This window comes from Pithys albifrons, chromosome 20, assembly GCF_047495875.1.
Source record: "Pithys albifrons albifrons isolate INPA30051 chromosome 20, PitAlb_v1, whole genome shotgun sequence".
NCBI classification, from domain to species: domain Eukaryota; kingdom Metazoa; phylum Chordata; class Aves; order Passeriformes; family Thamnophilidae; genus Pithys; species Pithys albifrons.
Window position 1 is genome coordinate 13356699 of NC_092477.1, and position 20531 is coordinate 13377229.

The following is a 20531-nucleotide window of genomic DNA, read 5'->3' on the forward strand; positions in this document are numbered from 1 at the left end:
GTTTGCACTGCCTAAAAATACAATTCGAACAAAATCATCATATTTTGTTTATTCATTAAGGCTTCTTAATTGCAGCCCTGGCTTTATCAATTCAATTGGCGCCCTTAACTTTTATAACAGTTTCTGTTCTACAGAACAGATTAGGAGAAAATTGCAGCCATAATCTGTACAGTGCAATTGCCATGCTATAAAGAGGAATGGGAGTAGCTGAGAAGAGCAATTGGATTCCCAAAGGTGGAGCACAGTAGAGCAATATCAGTGACTTTGTAAATGAAAAATTGTTTTAATTCCCTTCTAACAGCAATAATTCGATTCTTCATAAATTTTTCCATCAAAGTGTTGTAAGGAAAAATGCTATAAAATAGAACAGCATGGCAGTGATGGAAGACAGTTGAACAAAGTGGTCAATTAGGGGATGAAAATTAAACAAAGAGAAGAATTCATTCTGTCATGTTCTGCTCAGAGCGAGAAACTCCTCTGCACTTTGCATTTTATGTTGTACTTTGTAGTTAAGGGAAATGTAACTATTTAGGTCATTCTGGCCCCACTTCAGCAAGTTGCATTAGGATGTAACCTTTGAATTCTGTGTGTCTTCAAGCTTTTGTCTGAGCATCCCAGAGGTGTGGAGTGGCCAGCAGGTGCTGGGCCACCAACAGAGGTATCGTGAGGAGCCTCACGGGAAGAAGTCACAGAAAGGGTGGTATTTCTTTGGGCATGGTTTAAAACAGGCTGTTGTCTGGGTATGGCCAGCCCGAGGTGCTCGTGGGGCCACATTGCTGGGTCTGTCTCTGGTGGGCAGAGAGAGGATGGGAGTTGGTGTTTCTGGCAGTGTCCATGGTCAAAGTCCCACCAGCTTCAGAACAAGACTTGGCATGGGATAACCTGCTATCCCTATTGTTATTTTAGCCATCGGTTTGCCTCTGCAGGGCAGTACAGCACTTCTCATGGAGATACCAGTGAAATATTTATCTGAAGAAAAAGTCACTCGGTACCAGGACAGGTGATACACATAAACTGGGAGCCCAAATCCAAGTTGTGAGGTGCAGATTTAATGCAAGCTTTCACCGGTAGCTGGTGTTCCTACTACTACAGCACCTATGGGTAACGGGTTAATAAATATTTTGTGCAGTTCTCCCTGAAGAGGAAAAACGTTTCTTTGTTTTAGTTTCTTCCTAAGTATTAAATTTTTTTCCCTAGAAGCTTTTAATTTTTGCACATTTTATTACTACTTGGTGAAAGGGAATTAGCTTTCTTTTACTGAAGTTTCAGCTATGAAATTAGGTTTTAAAAACTATGTAATAATTTATTCTGCATGGAAAATATTTTAAATGGAATGTTTCTTTTTTAAGAGTGAAGGCTTTTTTTCAAATCATAAAATTATAATATTTTTGTTTTGCTTTAATGCATTTGAAATGTTTTGAATGTTCAGAATTGAGTGTAACCAAGTAACAGTTTTTCCTCTTTGTAAGCTCCCATGAGCTATAAGATGCTACAAAAATGATCAAGTCCTGTGCTGGAAAAGGCCCATGCATAGTGTTTTCTCCATTCTATGTAACCTAAGGAAAGAAGTATCAAAATTTCTCCCAAAGAACAAGTAACAGATGTCTTTCATTAGTAATTTAATTTCTTCTCTTAATAAAACTCAGTTGTGTGAAAAGCATAATATATTTTACTCCAGCTCTACCCCGTTTGGTACCACAGGAGTGTGGAACGAGCTCCCGGCGGCAGAATAGGCTGACAGGAGTGTCCCAGGAGGCTGAGAGAGAGGGGGAAGCATCAGAGCTAGAGACGACACTGACAGTATTTACAAAAGCTTGCAACCACCACCTTTGCATATTTATTACATAGAGGAAAGCCAGGTATCTACCATGGTTCCTGCAACAAATAATGTCAGAATAACACAGAAAGGGAAATGATTGAAGGTCTCTGATAGGTAGGCAGCAGCATCTGTCCTCTTGCATACATCAAACATGGCTTAATAACTTCCTATTTACTGCTTCATGGCAGAGGCCCAGTAAATAAACAACCTGACTGAATTAGTCTATTTTTCTACCTCTGTCTTGTATAACAAACCTCTTGAACCACACTTAATGTGAACAGCAAATTTCACATGGAGATCTTTCAGCATAGATCAAATTAGTTATAATAAAACAATTAAAATCTATTTGCCCATGGACAGGAGGAAATGAAGGACCTGGGTGAGCCATAGAAAGGTAAAGTGTGGGTTGTCAGGACACCAGGAGAGTAAACATCAGAGCTGTGATTCTCAGGAGCAAAGCAGGGTCAAACTTACTGCAAGATAGCTGTGCGGGAGGTAATAAATCAGGGGTCTGTGTTGCACACCAGATGGCTGTGCCATGCAGGAAGGCACAGTGGATCATGTAACTGTGGTTGTTTCTAAGGATTACTGATTCATCCTGACTTTGCAGGGATATCCTAACAAATAAAATCTTTATGGCCTCTTCCGCTGATGAACATTTTCATCTACTGTTTAAAGACAGGACCACATGTCTTAGCATTTGCATTGCCCCTGATACAAATTAATTTAACTTCAACTAGTTTTACCTGGTAAAGACTTTTTGATTATCTAGTACTGTAAAGTTGCTTCACAGCATGTATTGTAGATACTGCAATGGACAGACAGACCATTGTTCCAAGGTTTAGCTTGGCTGAATCCCACAAGTGTTCCAGGCATAGAGGCAAATACACTTAAAAACATCTAAACCTATTGAGTTGTCTTTCAAAATTGTCCAGGCAACAGAATTTATTTATAAAACTCTGCAATCATTGATTCAAAACAAGGTTTTCTTGTTCTGCTTTTCTCCTTTGTCCTCTTTGAACAATTTTCTTTGGAATGTTTTCGTTGTGCTTAGGAGTCAGAGATTTCCTGGGGCTTCTAATAAAGGCATTTGATTTCCACTCTTCACATACTTTAACAAGTCCAAGGATTTTGAGGTTTGACATTAACTGAAGAGATCTGGAGATAATCAACCATGGGGGTAAAAAGCCAGAGTTATGCAAATTATTCGTAAAATGTATAGAAAGCAAAAGAAATACTCCTTTAAATGTGGTGAGTCTTTGTCTCAGTACAGAATATCTGTGTGCTCCCCTTAAAATTTACAGCTTTGATTGAAACCTGTAAAGGGGTGATCTGTAAAATATTCCTGTTATCCTACACTTCCCAACAGGTTTATTACCATTCATTTATAAAATGAATAGTCTAACGAGCAGTGGTTTAGATCACAGCTATCAAAGTCTGGTCATTTGTCAACATTAGTTTCCTGTTGTGAGATTGCCTTGTGCAAAAAGAGTGCATAACCTTGGGTTCCTCTTGAGAAGCTGAAAAAATATCTATAAACACTTTATAAGATAGATTTAATGCAGATTTTATGATCTCAGAATTCCATCCAACATGGCCCTCTGTGTGTGTGTAGTGCATGTTACAGTGCTGAGGATACCTGTGTACAAAGAAGGGAATATTTTTGACAAATTTGGGATATGAAGTCCATGCAGTATTGTCTGGGCAATTTAATGTTCATTTGAATGAGTTAGTACTGCACTGTTGACTGTGTAATTCGTTATAGCTAAAAGGCTGCCTCAGGAAGCCCTGTTGCAAACGCACCAGCTTTCTGGGGTAGCTGATTGCCCGTAAACACAAAATATTTTTTGTTCATGTTAGACATATTTATTTTGAAGAAAAATTATAAGATCCACTCAGTAAGGCAGTGAAGATGCTGCTCGGGGAAACATCACACTCCACAGGACAAGGAGGTTATTTTCATGTCCTAGTTAGAGGGAAGATACAGGGGATTTATGCTTTCGGAAACCGTGGTACATTTGTGTTTTCACTGTCACTGGATGGTGGCACCTTGTGTGGTTTGCTTGGGAGACAGTCGGAGGGCGGCAGCCGCAGCCGCACCTGAGGGGATCACAGCCCCACCTGAGCGATCACAGCTCCGCTGGAGCTCAGTCCTCCCCGGCCTGGCCCGCCGCGACCCTCACGGTGCTGCCGGGCCAGCACCTCCCTCCCATCTGCTGCCGCGGCATCGCCGCTTCCCGGCGCACACCCCTCCCGGGAAAGGCTCCCCGCTCTCCCTGCGCTGCGGTGGCAAGGTGGGCACCTGCCCGCGGCGATGGGCGGCGGGTCGGGGTCCCTGCAGTCCGTTTTTGAACGTTTCCCAGCCCAACAGCGCTGACGGAACACGCGAATGGCGGTGGAGCCGCCGCGGTCGCGGTCGGGGCGCGGATCGGCACGTCGGGGCCGCCCCGTCCCTCCCGCAGCTTCCCCGCTGGCGGCGGCCGAGCGGAGTGCGGGGGTCAGTGCTGCCACACCGGCCCTCCCGCGCCGGGGGTTTCTGGGTATGCCCCGTCCTAAGGACACCGCTCGGACAGGTGGCCAGGCTCGGTGAAAGGGGTCACATAGGTTTAAGCAGTTAAATAGAGACAACTTTTTTTCAGTGCTCCTTTTTTCCCCCGTCTGTGTGTTAATCCTTTCAGATATGTTATTGTGTGGAGATAAAAATATTTTTTGCTTAGGAATTTTCTGGGCTAAAGCATTGTAAGGAAAACCTTGTGGACAAAGCCAACCAAGCGTATGAAAAAAGCCGGTCTGTTGATGGCGGTGCCCGAGGGTTCTGCGTGGCATCAATTTCTTTATGATAGATTTAATTCATTACGTACCCCAGAAAACACCACTCGGTCCACCTTACAGAGCTGTTACCTTGCGGTTGTGGTGGCACAAAGATGTGCACTGAGCCAGCCAAGCTCGCAGTGCAATTGCTCCTCGGCACAGCTGCGGAACCCGCAGGCTCCCGGCTCTCAGCCCTTCTCTCAATGCTGTATGCAACCATATTGACATTTGCTTTTCCCTCCTGCCCACTCTGACTCCAGCCCTTTGCTGAGGGCTCATGACTGCCATTTTCCTGCACTTCTCAGCTCAGACAAAATGGAGGCTCTGGAGGAATGAGTAACTACTACAGTCTCTGCCTTCTAAAATCGAAGAAAAATGCTTTTGTAAAAAAGTGTAATTTTGATGACAAAAAAGAAATTAACCAACCCCATGCTAAAAGGCAGAGTATAGTTTTTTTCCTGTGAATCCACGGGTGCAGTTGTGTTTATTTCCTTGTCAAAATGTAAATGTTCATGCGACTTGTGCTGTGATGTATTGCCATAAAAGACACTGAATTTCACATCACCAGCCCACCGTGTGACACAGGGATGTAACTTAGCAATCTGTCTTTATTTGAGGCAGCCCTCTTCTGAAAAGCTCACTTAGGGAGATTCCCAGTTGCTGTTAAAAGAGCAAAATAAATCTAAATAATTCTAGCTTTATCTTAGAAAATTAATGATGGATGAAAGAGGGGGGTTTATAGACGTTTAATAAGGAGTAGTTTGGATACAGTGTGTGTTCTACAGTCTGCGATTATAGTGGTAATTTAGCAGATTGTATCACTGCCTATTTCTGCCAAAGGATGTTTCACACCATTTAAAATGCACAATATTCCCTTCAGAGACAGGTTGTTCTGGAATAACTCAACATCCAAAGAAAAGCCATCTTATTTCACTCCTCTCTTTATCAATTGCATGTGTGCAATAGCATGTGTGTGTGTTGGCTTCACCTCAGCCAAAGCACTGAGTTTTCCTGTGCATTTCTGTGTTCGCTTATCAGCGTCCTCAGAGACAGACAATACCAAAAATGGAAAGCCATGAAATCTGCTCAGAAAGGGTTTAAGTGCTGAAACCAGAGAGCCTGCATAAAACAAAGCATGTGCTGGCCCTTCCTCTAAAAGGTGAATTAAAATACATTTGGGTTTGAGCAAGTTATCCAACTCTGAGAGCTCCCTTTTGTTTCTCATTTTGAAGAGGAAAAAACCAGTGCGATAAGGACAGGTCTTAGTGGGCTTTATCCAGCAAAGACGATTTGGGGAATCTCAAGACCATAGGGATTGAAATTTGAATAAATTGCATGCCTGTGATGTTTCCAAGCCTAAGGATGCGAATCCTGCGAGTGCAGGAGCATGAGCCAGGCTGATCTGTGCAGGTTTTGCTGGAGCTGGATCTGACACTACCTTTGATTGTGGTACCTCTTCCTTGCAGGCTGTTTGCTGCCAAGTGCAGCGGCTGCATGGAGAAGATCGCTCCAACAGAGTTTGTGATGCGAGCCCTGGAGTGCGTGTACCACCTAAGCTGCTTCTGCTGCTGTGTGTGCGAACGCCAGCTGAGGAAAGGGGATGAGTTTGTCCTCAAGGAAGGGCAGCTCCTCTGCAAAAGTGACTATGAGAAAGAGAAGGACTTGTTGAGCTCAGTCAGCCCAGACGACTCAGACTCAGGTGAGTTTTCCCACACCTGCTCTGACTGGAAAAGCTGCATGGGTTTGTGTAGCTTTCTTACAGAGAAATACATCCATTTTCACATCTGCTTTGTATGCACGTGCCACCTGTGCAAATTTGTAGGCACAGCTGAAAACATCCCTACTCACAGTCTGCTCCCCGTAACGTGATTCCCTTCCTTAACTTGCTGCTTAGTAAAGGACAAAATCCTTCTGTTTTAAAAAGTATTTTTCTATAATATCATAAAACATGAATCAGACTGACTTCAGCTATCCAAGGTCTTACTCAAGTGAGTCCTCAGTATGTCCTCCATAGTCATTCTTCCATCCATTAACATATTTTTCAAGGGATCTTCTGCATATATACTTCCAGCACAGAGCTAGGGAAATGGTCACCACAGTAATATGATTCTAAAGAGGATTCTCTCTGCCAATCACAAATGGTACCTACCTTTAAGAAAGATTGCAAGTACAACACAGAAGTACTAAAGAGAGTCTGAAAGAAACTGAGATGTTGGTTTGTGCCACCATAATAGCACACTTGTTTCCCAAAAAAATGCATAAGAAAATCAATAGTTTCCATTCCGTTAAATGTACAAGTGACATCAATGTTTACCTGAGGTTTATGGGAAAATGCGTTATTCCATTTTACCTAAGAACAGAAATTATCCTTAATCTCCAGTCTGAGATACATATTCTCCACATTGCTGAAGTTTGTATTTCTGTGTCAGGAATGCTGCAGGACAAAAGTCTCTGCAGCCTTGACAATGCATGGAGCATTCCTGGAGCAGCTATTGTTACTACTCTAACACTGTTATATAAGACTATTATAACTGAGTCTCTGCTCAGTAAATATCATGTCACAGAATTTCAGCTTTTGGAGAACATGCCCAAGGCCCCTGAGTTTCCTCCTTACCCATCAACATGTCATTTGCCACCCCCCCTCCCCCCCGCTGGCTCCGGGACCCTGCTGTGCCCCTACCCCATGTCCAGCCAAACCCCCTTGAGCACCCAGTCTGGGTGAACCCCACACTGTGGCTGGGCACAGACATTCTGCCATGCATGCCAGTGCCAGCAGCTGTTTGACATCGCCTTTGGGCAGTGGTGGGCTCCTCTTCAGGACCAGATCTGGTTTGTGATCAGCAGTGAGGAACCAAAGTAGCGCAAACCCGTCTTGGTTTCAATTTCGTTTCCCTTTGGCACAAGGGAGAGTTTCTTACTCCTGGAGATGCTTTTTCTTCCTCATTATTCTCTGTTTGCCAAACCCAAACCTGAAAAACAAGCTGACACATTAAATAGGTTGTTTGTCTCCCATTGTCTAACACACTGAAAACACTGATCTCCCAGGGGCCTGCATGAGTGCGCACAATCTGCAGAGCCCTGGCCGAGAATGTGTCCTGCTTCAATCAAATATTTATCCACTGGACACAAAAGTAACTCTCCAATGAGCAGTATTAATCCTCACAAACCTTTCCTTAGAAATGGCATGCTGGAAAGTTAATAATGTCATGGTTATTTAAATGGCTGAGCTCCTCTTTAATCATTAGGCTAAAGATGCTTATTAAAGTAAAAGGTGATTAAACTGCTAGGTGCATAATAATCAGACCCTTAAATGAACTAAAATCTAATTTGTTGACTCTCCAAACATAATCTTTCAGCATATAAAAATGTCAGTGTGTTTCTTCATGTTGAAATCCCTATAATAATGTGATAGTGTTTTCTGGAAGAAAAATCAGTAGTCTGCTCCAATAAAACATGCTGAGTCAAAAAGTTGATTTTCACAACAGAATTTGTATTTAGCCTTCAACCTTTGCCACTGCAACTGAGATTTCCCAGGAGAATATACTAACACAAGTAGTATCATCAGACTGTATGAATATTCAAAATTTAATTATAGAAAATACAAATAGTATGGTCTACACAAGCACATAGATGTATGCATTTACTGAGAAAGAGTTTTTGCTTGTACATCCAGACACATCATAATGTGCAGAGGAAGAATACCTATGCCTTCTGTTGGAAATGGAAATGAGACGGTAAAGATTATATTTAATATTATTTCTAGAGTTCAAAAAATCAGAAAAATAACTGGAATTTGCACTGTATTTAGTTATACAGGCTTAGAGATACTTGTGTGGTACTTGCCTTATGCTGTTTTGCTGCCATAGTGGTGTGGGCAGATAATGCTTCAGGAGAAGCTGGACCTCAGCTGTGAAGGGAAAGGTGTCTATCTGGTGATGAGCACACAGAGAGAGCACAAAATCTCTCTACGCCTGATTCCTGAAAATATTAAAGCATATTATGAATTTCCATCCCCTGATTAGTCCCACGTTCTCAATTAAAAATTGAATGCATTTTTATACTTTTGTGCCATTTGGTTTAGGCAGAACACGGAGATCTAAGATAGGTTCTTCCTGCCCACAGCTGATTTAGGTATTCAAATAACCATGGGATAATAGTTGAAGCTGTTGGCTGAAGAGCAGTTCTCAAACTTCCACTCTTGGTGGAACGAGTGCCATTATATATCCTGTTTTTCACTAGTTAAAAGTGATGATGAAGATGGAGATGTTAAGCCCACCAAAGGCCAAGTAACCCAAGGAAAAGGAAGTGACGATGGGAAGGACCCAAGAAGACCTAAACGGCCAAGGACAATACTTACTACGCAGCAGAGACGAGCATTCAAAGCATCCTTTGAAGTGTCTTCCAAGCCCTGTAGAAAGGTAGGTGCTTCACCAGGGACCAAGTCAGCTCTGACTCCAGACCATAGCCCCAGACAACCCCTGTCTCTTCCCAGGGGAGCAGCAGTTCCCTTGGGATAAGAGCAGAGCACTCTTTTTGCACAGAACTGTTTTATGGGTAAAATAAAAACCATGAAATTACTTAATGTCATTTTCCTCAGCTCAGACAATCTATTCAGTACTAATGAAACTGGTAGTGACATCAGGGGCAGAACTTGAAAAAAATATGCAAAAATATGGGGAATTTTTAAAACTGATTAGTGGTTTGGGTTTTTTTTGTTTTTTTTTTTAACATATAAAAAAATTGCATCATTAAACATTTCCTCCTGCAGGTCAGAGAAACACTAGCAGCTGAAACAGGGCTCAGTGTGAGAGTCGTCCAAGTCTGGTTTCAAAACCAAAGAGCAAAGGTAGGTTGTTTGTCACATTCTCAAAAGTCAAATGCAGGTTGTGTCTCAGCATGGGCTCTTGCCCTGAATGTAGCTCACACTGATGAGGTCCACAGCTGAGCTCTGCAGGTTCTGAGTGCATTGCTCTCTGCATCCACACTACAAAGGCAACTTCTGAACACAGCCATTGTTGCTCAAAGCAACAAATGGTTTGGAGTAAATTTTACATGCAAATCTGAACTGGAAACGTAAATATCTAAACTTAGAATTGGAACTGAGGCCACAACAGTGTGTGCATGAGTATAAATGGTCTGTGTTAACTGATAACAATGTTAGTGGAGAGCTTTCTAAGAAAGCAAAATTGTTGCATTCAGAAACAGGAGATTGTTCTGTTGTGCTCTTTTTCAGATGAAAAAACTAGCACGAAGGCATCAGCAGCAGCAGGAGCAACAGAACTCGCAGCGACTAGGACAAGGTAGGGGATTTGTGATGAAGCAAAGTGAGAGGGAAAGAATCTACAGGTGTCTGGAAGTGCGTGTGCCACATGATACCTTAGTACAGCCATCCAGGCCATGTGGAGGTCAGTGGGTGAGTTGTGCCATCAGCATTGGTACTGCACAGAGGAGTGCCTGAGTGCCCACGTGCTCCATCAGAAGCTGTTACTCCTTCCTAGAAAAAAGTGCCATACGGAGGTGCTTCCACTGGAGGAAGTCTCCAGGGGGCTTGCTCCAGGTAGATCCTCCAGTTTGTTTTCTCCTGCAGTACGATGTGCTGTGCTCAGCTGGAAATCTGCAAGGTTGTCAGCATTGCTGCCCCAGCCAAGGCATGGGGAGACCCTCCAGTAGCCCCTCAGGTGACTGGACCCTGGAGCAGGCACTGCACAGGTGCACCAGGGCTTGCCCTGCTGCTCTGCAGGTACTCTTGAGGGTCTCCAGCTCCCAAGGCCTTGCAGTTTCAAACCCTCTTCTTTACCCAGAGCCAGAAAAACTGGGATCAGCAGAAGTCAGAGAATAACTAGGCTCTTGTCACAGACAGTACATTGGGAGGACAAGATCCAGCACTCATGAGCTCCAGAAATTATTTAGTTAGCACTCACAAATCTTTCAGCTTATTTTCTCAGGGCGTCTACTCTCAGACAAAATTTGGAAAGCTCCTCTGACTGACAGGATCCCCCTGCCTGCATTTGCTGGGGTTCAGTGTTGCCACTAATGCTACCCTGTACCCCAGCAGTGACCATGCCTCTTCTTTGCTTTGCAGAAGTAATGTCCAACCGAATGGAAGGGATGATGACATCTTACACACCACTTGCACCACCACAGCAGCAGATTGTAGCAATGGAGCAAAGCAGTTATGGCACAGACCCATTTCAGCAGGGTCTTACCCCTCCACAAATGCCAGGCGACCACATGAACCCCTATGGTAAGGCATGCCTCATTCTGCCACATCCAGAGTAGCAGGGTCCGTGTGCTGGATCACACGCCAAAGGGCAGCAGCATTACTGGCTTGTAGTGTATTTTTTTCTGGAGTTCATACCAGGGAATTTGTATTGGTCAGTTTTGCATGTGTATTTTCTTGTACACATAAGGGGGTAGAATAGAGCTCATTTCAAGCTCTGGACACCCTTCAAAACCTTTTCACAGTATAATTCTGATAAATGGTTAAAGGAGCAACATCACCTCTCCAGCTCCACTTTTTTAAACCACTGTCCAAAATGTTGAAAAATAAACATTGCCAAATTCTAGCTCCCTCACAAGTTTTTCCTTTGTTCTTAGAAGCTTTTAGAAAAAAGTGCCTTTAATAAAGAGAAGTAATCTATTAATTCCACAATGAATAAGCAGCCCTGTAAAATCACTCAGGTTGGATGTGTGGATTTGTTAAAGGACAGTTTTTGAGCTACTAAGAGATGAGTTACCACAGGACATTTCTCCTACGGAGCTTTATTCTCTGTCCCCAGTCAAGATGACCGTTTGCTTTCACAATTGCTTGACCACACATCAAAGGCATTATGAGCACTAAATGCCTAATAATTGATTCTGAACAATTGCAGTGTGGCATTTAAAAAGAATTTCAGAGTATATTTCAGACTGTGATTCTCGGCCTTGTGGTAGCCAACAAGGGCCTGTTTCTGACTCCTATCTGCTGACCAGGACACTTCACTGTAGAGGCTCCACGTACACATCGCTGTCACAAGCACAGCATGCACAGACCAACAGGAAATCTGCTTTGGGTTTATGTCATTACTTTTGCCACTGAGACAAGTCCATGCTGCACACCAGGAAATCTGGGAGGTCCTGTAAGGAACTGAGGACATACGAAATGCCCTCAAACTTGTGATTTTGTTGGTTTGCTTGGCTTTCTAACTAAAACTTTTGGGAGGCAGGTTCTGTGCTCTAAAAAGAGTGCAGAGGATAGCACAGAGCCCTTTCAAATGAGTGTGTGAAGAAAAAGAACTGGACTAACGTTTTGTTAAAGCCCCCAGGACTTGAGCTAGAGGTTGCTCTGGTACCTTTAGAGCTGAAGTAAGCTTAAATCTTAGTTGCTAAGGGAAATCAAAGGTGCAGTTCCAAACCAACCCTGGAAGAGTGAAATTTTCTGAAAGGAGAGTATGTTTACAATTGTAGTTCACTTGAGGCCAGAGAAACTGGGTCTCCTCCTGGGTCCTGGCACATTGGGAGAACTGTCTTTTACCTTGTGTGTAAATGAAGAGCACTGTTACTATGGGTCTTAGACCATGCTTCCCTGCCACAGGTGCTCGATATCTGGTCCCACCTTCCTCAACAACCCCAGTGCCCCCACAAGTGCCAGATCCCAGCCCATGGAGAATGGGGCACCTGTTCGTCCCCAGCCCTCTGCTTTCGTCATCGGCCAAGACTCCTTTTTGTGCTTCTGACTGAAGCCTTAATTAAATTCTGACAGGTTTGGGCGGCACTGCTACCAGCTGACCCCCATGGGCTGGTTTTTAGCCCTCCTCCTCATTGGTCAGACCCTTAGAGCCAAAGTACATGTGACAATGTTAACATGTGACAACAGGACCAGGAGCGTTCCCATGTGCTGCAGTGTGCAGCATGTGAGCATCCGTGTCCTGTCCTCCCCCAGCTGCACAGCATCCAGCTTAACATGTACGTTTCATTTGCAGGAAATGACTCCATTTTTCATGATATCGACAGTGATACCTCTTTAACTAGCTTGAGCGACTGTTTTCTTGCCTCTTCTGAAGTTAACTCCATGCAGGCTAGAGTAGGAAACCCCATTGACAGGCTGTACTCTATGCAGAGCTCCTATTTCGCCTCATGAAAATAAAGAAAACAAACAACCGGCGTGTGTTTAGCCACTGACTTTTCCAGTGCAGACTCTACAGCCATATGTTGCCCAGCCCTTCCTTCACAGTGACTCTGCTGCCTCTGGACTGCAAAGAGCATTTTTTTAGGAAGACTGTCTCTGTTTGCATATATGTGTATGTATGTATATATATTTTAATACCTACCTACATACATACATACATATATAGAGAAACAAAACACATTCACCCGTCCCATACCCTTGATTCCCAGCTTACACCAGACCACGAGACAAGCATGGAAGGAACGGAAGAACCTGCTCGTCCTCAGCCTTTGATTTGGTTTGGTTTGAACTCATCATCCTAAAGAAAATGGATTTTGTGGAAAGCTAGACCTTTTCCTCCTTTCTCTCTTCCTTTCTTTTGGATGTTTAAACTTTTTTTTTTTATTAAGCCACTGATACTGACATCAGTTGACCATATGACAAATAAATCAACGAAACTGGAGATTCCTCCCTTTTCTTACTGCATGATTCATACTATGTTGTGGATAAATTGCCATTTGAACTGTGAGAAGTTAATGTAAATGTGATGTTCAGCATTTGTTTCCTTTCTACACTTTTTCTACATAACCTAGATCTGCTCATTAGTTTATAGCCCTTGTGCATATGATACTGAGGAAACTGGTTAACAGTATTTGTGGAGAAAGACAGTGCTTTCAGAATAAGAATGGTTTATGAACCTGGAGAGAAGATGCATGTTAGGGACAGAGGCATTTAGGTCAGCATTGATCTTAGGTAATTAAAACTAAGGGTGCTTCTGAGACAGTGTTATTTAATTTTTTTAAGTGTGAGATTAAAACACTTGCATTTGTTTGTAAGTTTTGCAGTGCCAAATTTCAAGTCTAGACCACAACTGGCAAACAAGTGTTTGTTCATTCTGTTTTGTTTACTTATGTTTTGCATGAGGCATAAATATGCTGTGCTCTATTGTCCATCTGAAATCATTAAGCACTTCTTTAGTTAATTACCTCGCCTCAGCAAGAATCGAGGATACACAGTTCTAGCCTGAAACACCACAGGTCCTGAAATGTGCACTAGCTGGGGACAGGAAAGTATCAAAGAGACCATGATGGGAAGTTCAGGTACGTTGAGCTGGAGTCTAAGTCAGTCCTGCAGATTCCCCTGCCGTGGGGACTCCTGGCTGTGACTCCAACCAACCGCTCAATGCCAGTGCCAGAACAGGTACACTGAAGGAAGGCGATGTCCCAGCCGAAGTCTGATTGTCTCTGATGTTGAAGTTTGAGCATATGTCATATAGATTTTCATAGGTCATAAAATATCATAAATAATAATAGTATAGCTATAAATATTGCCTGGTGATAATTATAATGTGGAGAGGCAGACAAGTACAGTCATGGGTCTCAGTGGAGAAAACTTCATGGGGAAAATTTGCCAGGGTAATATCAGTAATTATAGGGTGTGTTCAAAATAGAGCTCATGGGGAAAGATTGGCAGGATAGGCACTTTCTTAAATAAATACCTTTAATATATTGACCATAATAGCTGAAAAACAAGTCCAAAGGTTTGGTTAATCTAACTCCTCCAGGCTGAGGACTGGTACCAGGTCTGTACTGCAGTGTCCCTTTGGGGCTCGGCACCTTCTCCAGGAGTGTGGGACTCTGGGACTGCCGTGGAAGGGGAGCCCAGAGTAAGAACCCTGCAGCCTGAGCACCCAGGGCAGGAACAGCCCTGCTGGGGGTACTGTGGCCTGGGCCTTGAGGGGGCCTGGCATCACTGATGGAGACGGGGCCTCCTGGTGTCCCGGAGCCGTGGGTGGGAAGGAGAGGAGGTTGGGTCCAAGGGGAAAACATGAGATTGTTTCCCCCGGCAGGTAAAAGTGAACCAAGTGTGTTGGAGGTTTCTTGAGAAAGCCAAGTTTTATCTGCAGGATAAACACGTGGGTTCTCACTCTAGAGACAAGGAGAGCACCGTGGAGGAGGCTCCATGTGTATCTGAGTGCATGGAGCAGTAGGGCAGAGCACAGCCCAAGGCCAACCCTGCTGCTGTCTGCTGCACACAGCCTTGGCCAGGGAAGGGACTGGCTCTGCGAGGGTGCTGGGGACACTCCTGGCCCTGTCCATGCAGGTTTCCATTGCTGCTTTCCCCAGGGAGCGGCCATTTCCTGCTTTCGGGCAGGGATGTGTTCTTCACTTGAGGATTGTGAGCCCCTGGATATATTTTGAAATTGAAAGGATTTTCTTTTGTTACCCATCCCCTTCAGTTATTTTTCCCTTTCTATGTGTATCAAAATAAATAACAATTTCCTTTCTCTCTGCATGATAGCAAACATCTATAAAGAACTCAGGTGATCCTCGCTGCTTTCAGGGCAGAAGGCAAGCAGGTTTCATATGGCACATATAAACATTTGTCACCACCGATCTCAATGGATTCATCGTTTCCCTCCTCACCCCTATGCTGTGCTACTTTAGAGTCACAGAAAAGCATCTTCACCCTGTCAGACATACCAGTGTATAGACTACTCACACAGGCACAGCCTTGCTTCATATCTTATTACTGTCAGGATCAAAATGGCATTTTTAGTGTTTACAGGGACTTGTATGAGAACTATAATGTGACCTACAGTTTGGAGAACTGCCTTGTCCCAACTCTACCTCTGTGTCTGGGTTGGATGTTGGAAAAACAATCCATCTCCAAGGGAAAAATCAGATATCCCGTTTTATAGCTGAAGTAACAATAATATTTTGCTGATTTTTTGGATGACTGTTTGACACCTTTTTATTCTTTACTTTTCTTTTCTTTTCTTGTACATACCATCTCCTTTCCCTTGGTGTGTTGTATGATAATGCCTTAGCTGTTTGTTGCCCCATGTTCTGCCACATTTGGAGCCACACACACAGCACAATCAGGCCCTTGGCATGTGTAACATTTTCTGTGCCATGGTGGACTGCTGGTGGTCCAGGGAAGGAATGCATAGCCAAGGATTTCCAGTGGGCCTGTAATAGCTGGCAAAGGCCAAAGTTCATTTAAGCAAAATAAATGTCACTTTCTCTTTGTGGAATAAATTACCCTACTGGAGTGTGATCATTGTGATTTTAACCTGGGACCTGCAGTAAAAGATTATACAGCAACCTCTGACCTTTTTGATTTCTACTTTACTCTTCTATTGTCAAGGGAATGTCGTCGATCAGGTGAAAGTAAAATGTTTAATGGGCCATATCACAGTAATATCTTACATTGAGTCAATTGATAAATTCTTGCCAAAAATTCTTAGCATCTGGCACTTCCATGGAAACCACAAACAATGATTGCACATGTGGGAGCTTGAAGGTTAGAGGTCATGACAGCAGTTTATTACATGCCCCTTACAGTGATCATTTTCCATAGGAAATGGACCCCTCTAATACAAATGCATCAAGTGAGCTCTTCATGGCATTTCAGTCATGTTGTTTTGGCTAATCAAAGAATACGTGTGCAGCTAAAGTAGTGACAAGATGCAATTAAGTAAAAGATGATTTATTAGGTTTCAGTGTTTGCTCAATAATGTATAAAAAAGATGATTGTGAGATCAGAATGAATATGTTTGGTACAAGCTTCCTCAGAGGTACTTATTGTGCAGCTGCAGGTCTGTGATGGTGGCAGACAGAGGGTTCCCAGTGTTCAGGAGGGGTTCCTGAGCTATATGGTCCTGGGTCCCAGCTGAGCTCCGGGCCAGGCAGCAGCACTTTCCCTGGCATGGCTGGCTGTGGAGAGGCTGGGGAGGGGATATGCCTGCTGTGCACTGCTGTTCTCAGCCCCTTGTTACCACCACACTGTGGGGCAAACCTTGGGGGCTGGTGGCATATGTGTTTCACAGTCATGACATGGAACACAATTATGTCTCTGAAAGTAAAGGGCAGTGGCTGCAATCACTTATGTTGAAACACCATCCTGGGTATTTTCAACTCCCTTTCTTCTTTCAACTCTGTCACCAAAAGCATCCAGATCGCTTGGCTCAGTTGCAGCTAACTGTGCCTGAGATGTGGCTCATGTTAGTCGCACAGCAGCTGCTGAGTGGATTTTTCAGACCCATCCTGCACAAGCTGGATGAGCATTACTAGGTCCTTTGAAGGGTCATTGCTCATCCACCTCACTGTACATCATGGCATCATGCCAGCAAACCTTTCAGTGATGATGTGAACCCACTTACCTCTTCCTACTATGCTCAGGACTCCCTTTCTGTTTCTTTAAGGGTCAGAAGTATATCCCAAGCCACCATCCCAGGTGACCCAGGGAACCTGGCTCTGGGATTTTGTTGAGATGCTGTGAGCTGGGGTTTGTGAGAGCACTTCCATGAACCCTGTCATAAGAACTCTGGTTGTTCCTGAAAGTCACTAGAAATGAACAGTAGAATTGTGAGGAAGAGAAGGGTTCTCACAAGCCTGGAGCTTAGTCACAGCTGTGAAAGGACAGAGAGACTGCTGAAACACAACATGGCTGTGGGAGCTGGAGCCATAGCACCCAGAGTCTCAGTGCTCCAGATTGTGCTTTACACAACCCCATGGCCAAACCACCTCACGCATTTCTGACAACCAGCTGCTCCCTGTGCATGCAGGTCCCTCCCCAGCCCCTCTCCCTTGGCCTGGGGGCATGGGGCAGCTCTGGCCAGGGTTTCCAGCACCGAGCACCGGTGTTCCTAAGTTAGGGAGGTACTTGGTCACGTGCTTGCCTGAAGTCTTTTGGCTTTGGTGGGCGTTCAGCATGGTCTTGCTTCTCTGAGGCCAATCTGACTACACTGATGGCTGTTTCCCTCCTGGCAGCTGCAGCCAGGTCCCTTTGGCTTAGTGCACCCTGGTTCTGCTCAGCAGTAGCTGTGAAGGGGCTGCCGGGTACCTTGCATTGGGAATTCTGTTTTTAAGTAAACACCCTATTTTTTAGCTGTGTATGGCTGTATTACTTGTATATTTATATATTCTGTATTTATGTTATCAAAATGTAGTATTTTGTAGCTGTCTGTTACAATTTGTTTAACTTGTAAAAAATATGACTATGCTCTCTCATATTTAACCAGCTCCTTTCACTGTAGATTCGCTGCTCCTTTCCTTCTGTGTTGGAAACAAACCACCACAATGTATGTAGATTGGAAGTTTTTTAATTTAATTATTTGTCATTATTAAATTATTTATTAGTGTTTTTAAATTTCATTTCACTGCATTTTTCTTCCTGCCACCACTGCCTGTAGCTAAGATCCATGAGTTTCTCATGCATTGTGTTCCTTCCCACGTGCATGTGCACGTGCACACAAACACACTCTAAACAGAAACAGAAAAAGAAAAAAAAGAGAGAGATTACACTTCAGTATATTTGTAAATAAAAGCAACCTGTAAACTAAGCAGGATTTTCTCTCAGTGTGAAGTTTTTTCTTTGCCTTTGCATCCTGAGAGCGTGTTCTCTGTGTCCCGGGGCTGGCACCAGTGTTCCCACAGGCCCAGGGACGGGGATGGCTGAGCGCTGCCTTAATGCTTTTAGTGGTGTGGGACTGGAGCCCAGACTGCCTGGGGGAAGGACACAACAAGGGCAACGGCAGAGGCTCTGTTCACACTGGTCCTTGGCCTCTGCAAGCTGAGAGCTGTCCTGTAGAGATGGGGACAGACTGTTATACATCACGGCTTCTCTGGCCAGCCGTGACGAAGACAGGGAGCCAACCCAAACAGCCAGCCCGGGCAGAGGTGATGTGCTGTGCTGATTTCAGAGACCCAGTAAGATCTTCCCTGTGCAAAGCACAAGGCAAGGGGAGCCCCATACTGGAACCGACGAAGCTGTGTAAGTATTAGCAATGGATTACAATGTATCTGTCTAGTAATGGCACATTTGAGAGCAACATAGAATGGTAAGTACATGCTGGTGTCCCTTGGGCCATGTAAACATGAACATGAACTTCAGCTGAGGCTTGATCTGGTCACACCTGATTACTCATTGCCATCCCTTCGTCCAGAGACACTACATTTCTATGCCTCAGGCATAAAATCTCTATTTCTATTTTTTATTAGAAATCAAAGCACACAGTTTTATAGATAACCTGTATCACCAAATGGGACAGCCCCATTTCCACCCCCCGTCTCATTTCAGCACGCCCCTGTACCCCTTGTGCAGCAGGGTGGGTTCACCTGCCTTGAAAAACAAGCCATTCCAGGACCCAAAGGGCCTTGCCCAACAGCAGAGACATGGTGTATCCCAAGAGGGGGGTGCTGGGACCCACTGGGTTGCTCTCTCTGAAGTTTGCACATCAAGCAAGTGACACGGCACAGGGCATTGAGAGGTGGCAGATTGGTGGCAGAATAAAAATCAGTTTAAAACTTTTTCCCCTGTTTGGTTCCAAAGATCCACATGTAACTGCTAAGCAGAGGTCTCCCTGCTCAAACTCTCTCCAAGGTAAGGGAGGAGGCACAGCCCCAGGTCCCACCTGAGGACCAGATCAATAAAACATCTTTGCTCCCAGTCAGCACCTTCATTCCCTTTTGCTGTCCATCTCCAAACTGCATCATCCTGTCCCACTCAGCTGGTTATTGGTGGAATGTCACTGAGGAAAAATGAATTGCTATTAGCAATTGGTTTCACCTAAGTCAGAGTTAGCTACTCAAATATTCATGCTCTGTATGCATCTAATATTTATGAGGGAAGAATTACTGAGTTGCCTGTAGCCATTTTTGAATCTCCCAAAAAAAGATAGGTGAAAGGGATCAGCAAAAAAGAGAGAAAAGAAAAAAAGATGATTAATACATTGGGGGCTTGGTGTTGTGCATTGTTTGTACCATGTTTCTCTTTGGTGTCAGTGAGACAGAATAGAGACTGATTTATGTGCCACAGCTGTAGCAAACAAAAGAAGAAGCGACCAGGGAAATGGCTAGAGGTAAAAATGCCGGTGCAAAGGGCTAAAGGCCTGCACCTGGGTACTGCTTCCCATGCAGCCTGCCCCCCAGCCCCCCCAGCACCTTGTAAAATCAGATTATCTGCTGGACACAGGAGTTCAAACAGCCCTTCAGAAGATTTGTCTTAATAATTGCTGCCTTATCTTAACTTCTGCTTTTTTATCAGCCAAACTGCTGCTGGGAGGCAGATCGTGAGGATAAGGTTCTGTCACTCTTAATTATTATTACCTCTTATAATGAAAACACATTTGTTCATCCTTCTGTGCACTTGGAAATGGTGTAACTAATGAATGTCTCCTGTTCTATCAATATTTTTAATAGCATAAAGGAAACATTATGAGTATGGCCCCACTGTATAAATGATTGTACATTAAATGCTATGAAATAGATGGCACACTTGCTTCTCATTTGTTTATATTCAAATATAAAACAATTAGTAAGAATGGAACACATTTTGACATCCTCGAAACACCGTTCTTTCCTCAAACCCAAATTTTACAGTTAAGATGCCGTAAGGCTATTTGTGATCACAGAAGGAACATGGTAATTAGCCCCAGAACCAGCAGGTACATTCTGAAGTGAGGTGAAAGACAATGCTATTTCTTTGTTTTCTAATGACGTGAAAACAAAACAATTCTCTCTGAAAGCTCACTAATGAATTTGGCCTGCAGTATTTGTCAAAGCCACAGCCACCATTTTCAGTCCCGGATTGATTTTTGTCATAGTTTGAGAACTAAATATGAATCACTCAGATAAAGTGAAAGCACGGCATCAGTTGTACATGTGGAAGACCTTAAATTCCAAAATGATCTGCACATCTCCATCTGCTTGGCCTGCAGCTCCTCGCACGGGTCAGATGGTTCCCACCAGT

General features: G+C 43.9%; 1 protein-coding gene across 1 annotated transcript in view; it reads left to right on the plus strand.

Annotated features, from left to right (window-relative positions):
* LMX1B (LIM homeobox transcription factor 1 beta) overlaps positions 1 to 13239 on the plus strand; it is an 87112-nt gene extending 73873 nt beyond the window's left edge. Inside the window, exons 3-8 of the mRNA XM_071574593.1 lie at positions 6097 to 6329; positions 8870 to 9048; positions 9399 to 9476; positions 9864 to 9930; positions 10713 to 10874; positions 12592 to 13239. Coding sequence (XP_071430694.1) covers positions 6097 to 6329; positions 8870 to 9048; positions 9399 to 9476; positions 9864 to 9930; positions 10713 to 10874; positions 12592 to 12749 — 877 coding nt within the window. The 3' untranslated portion in view covers positions 12750 to 13239. The remainder of the gene's footprint in view (positions 1 to 6096; positions 6330 to 8869; positions 9049 to 9398; positions 9477 to 9863; positions 9931 to 10712; positions 10875 to 12591) is intronic.
* Positions 13240 to 20531: the final 7292 nt, after the last annotated feature.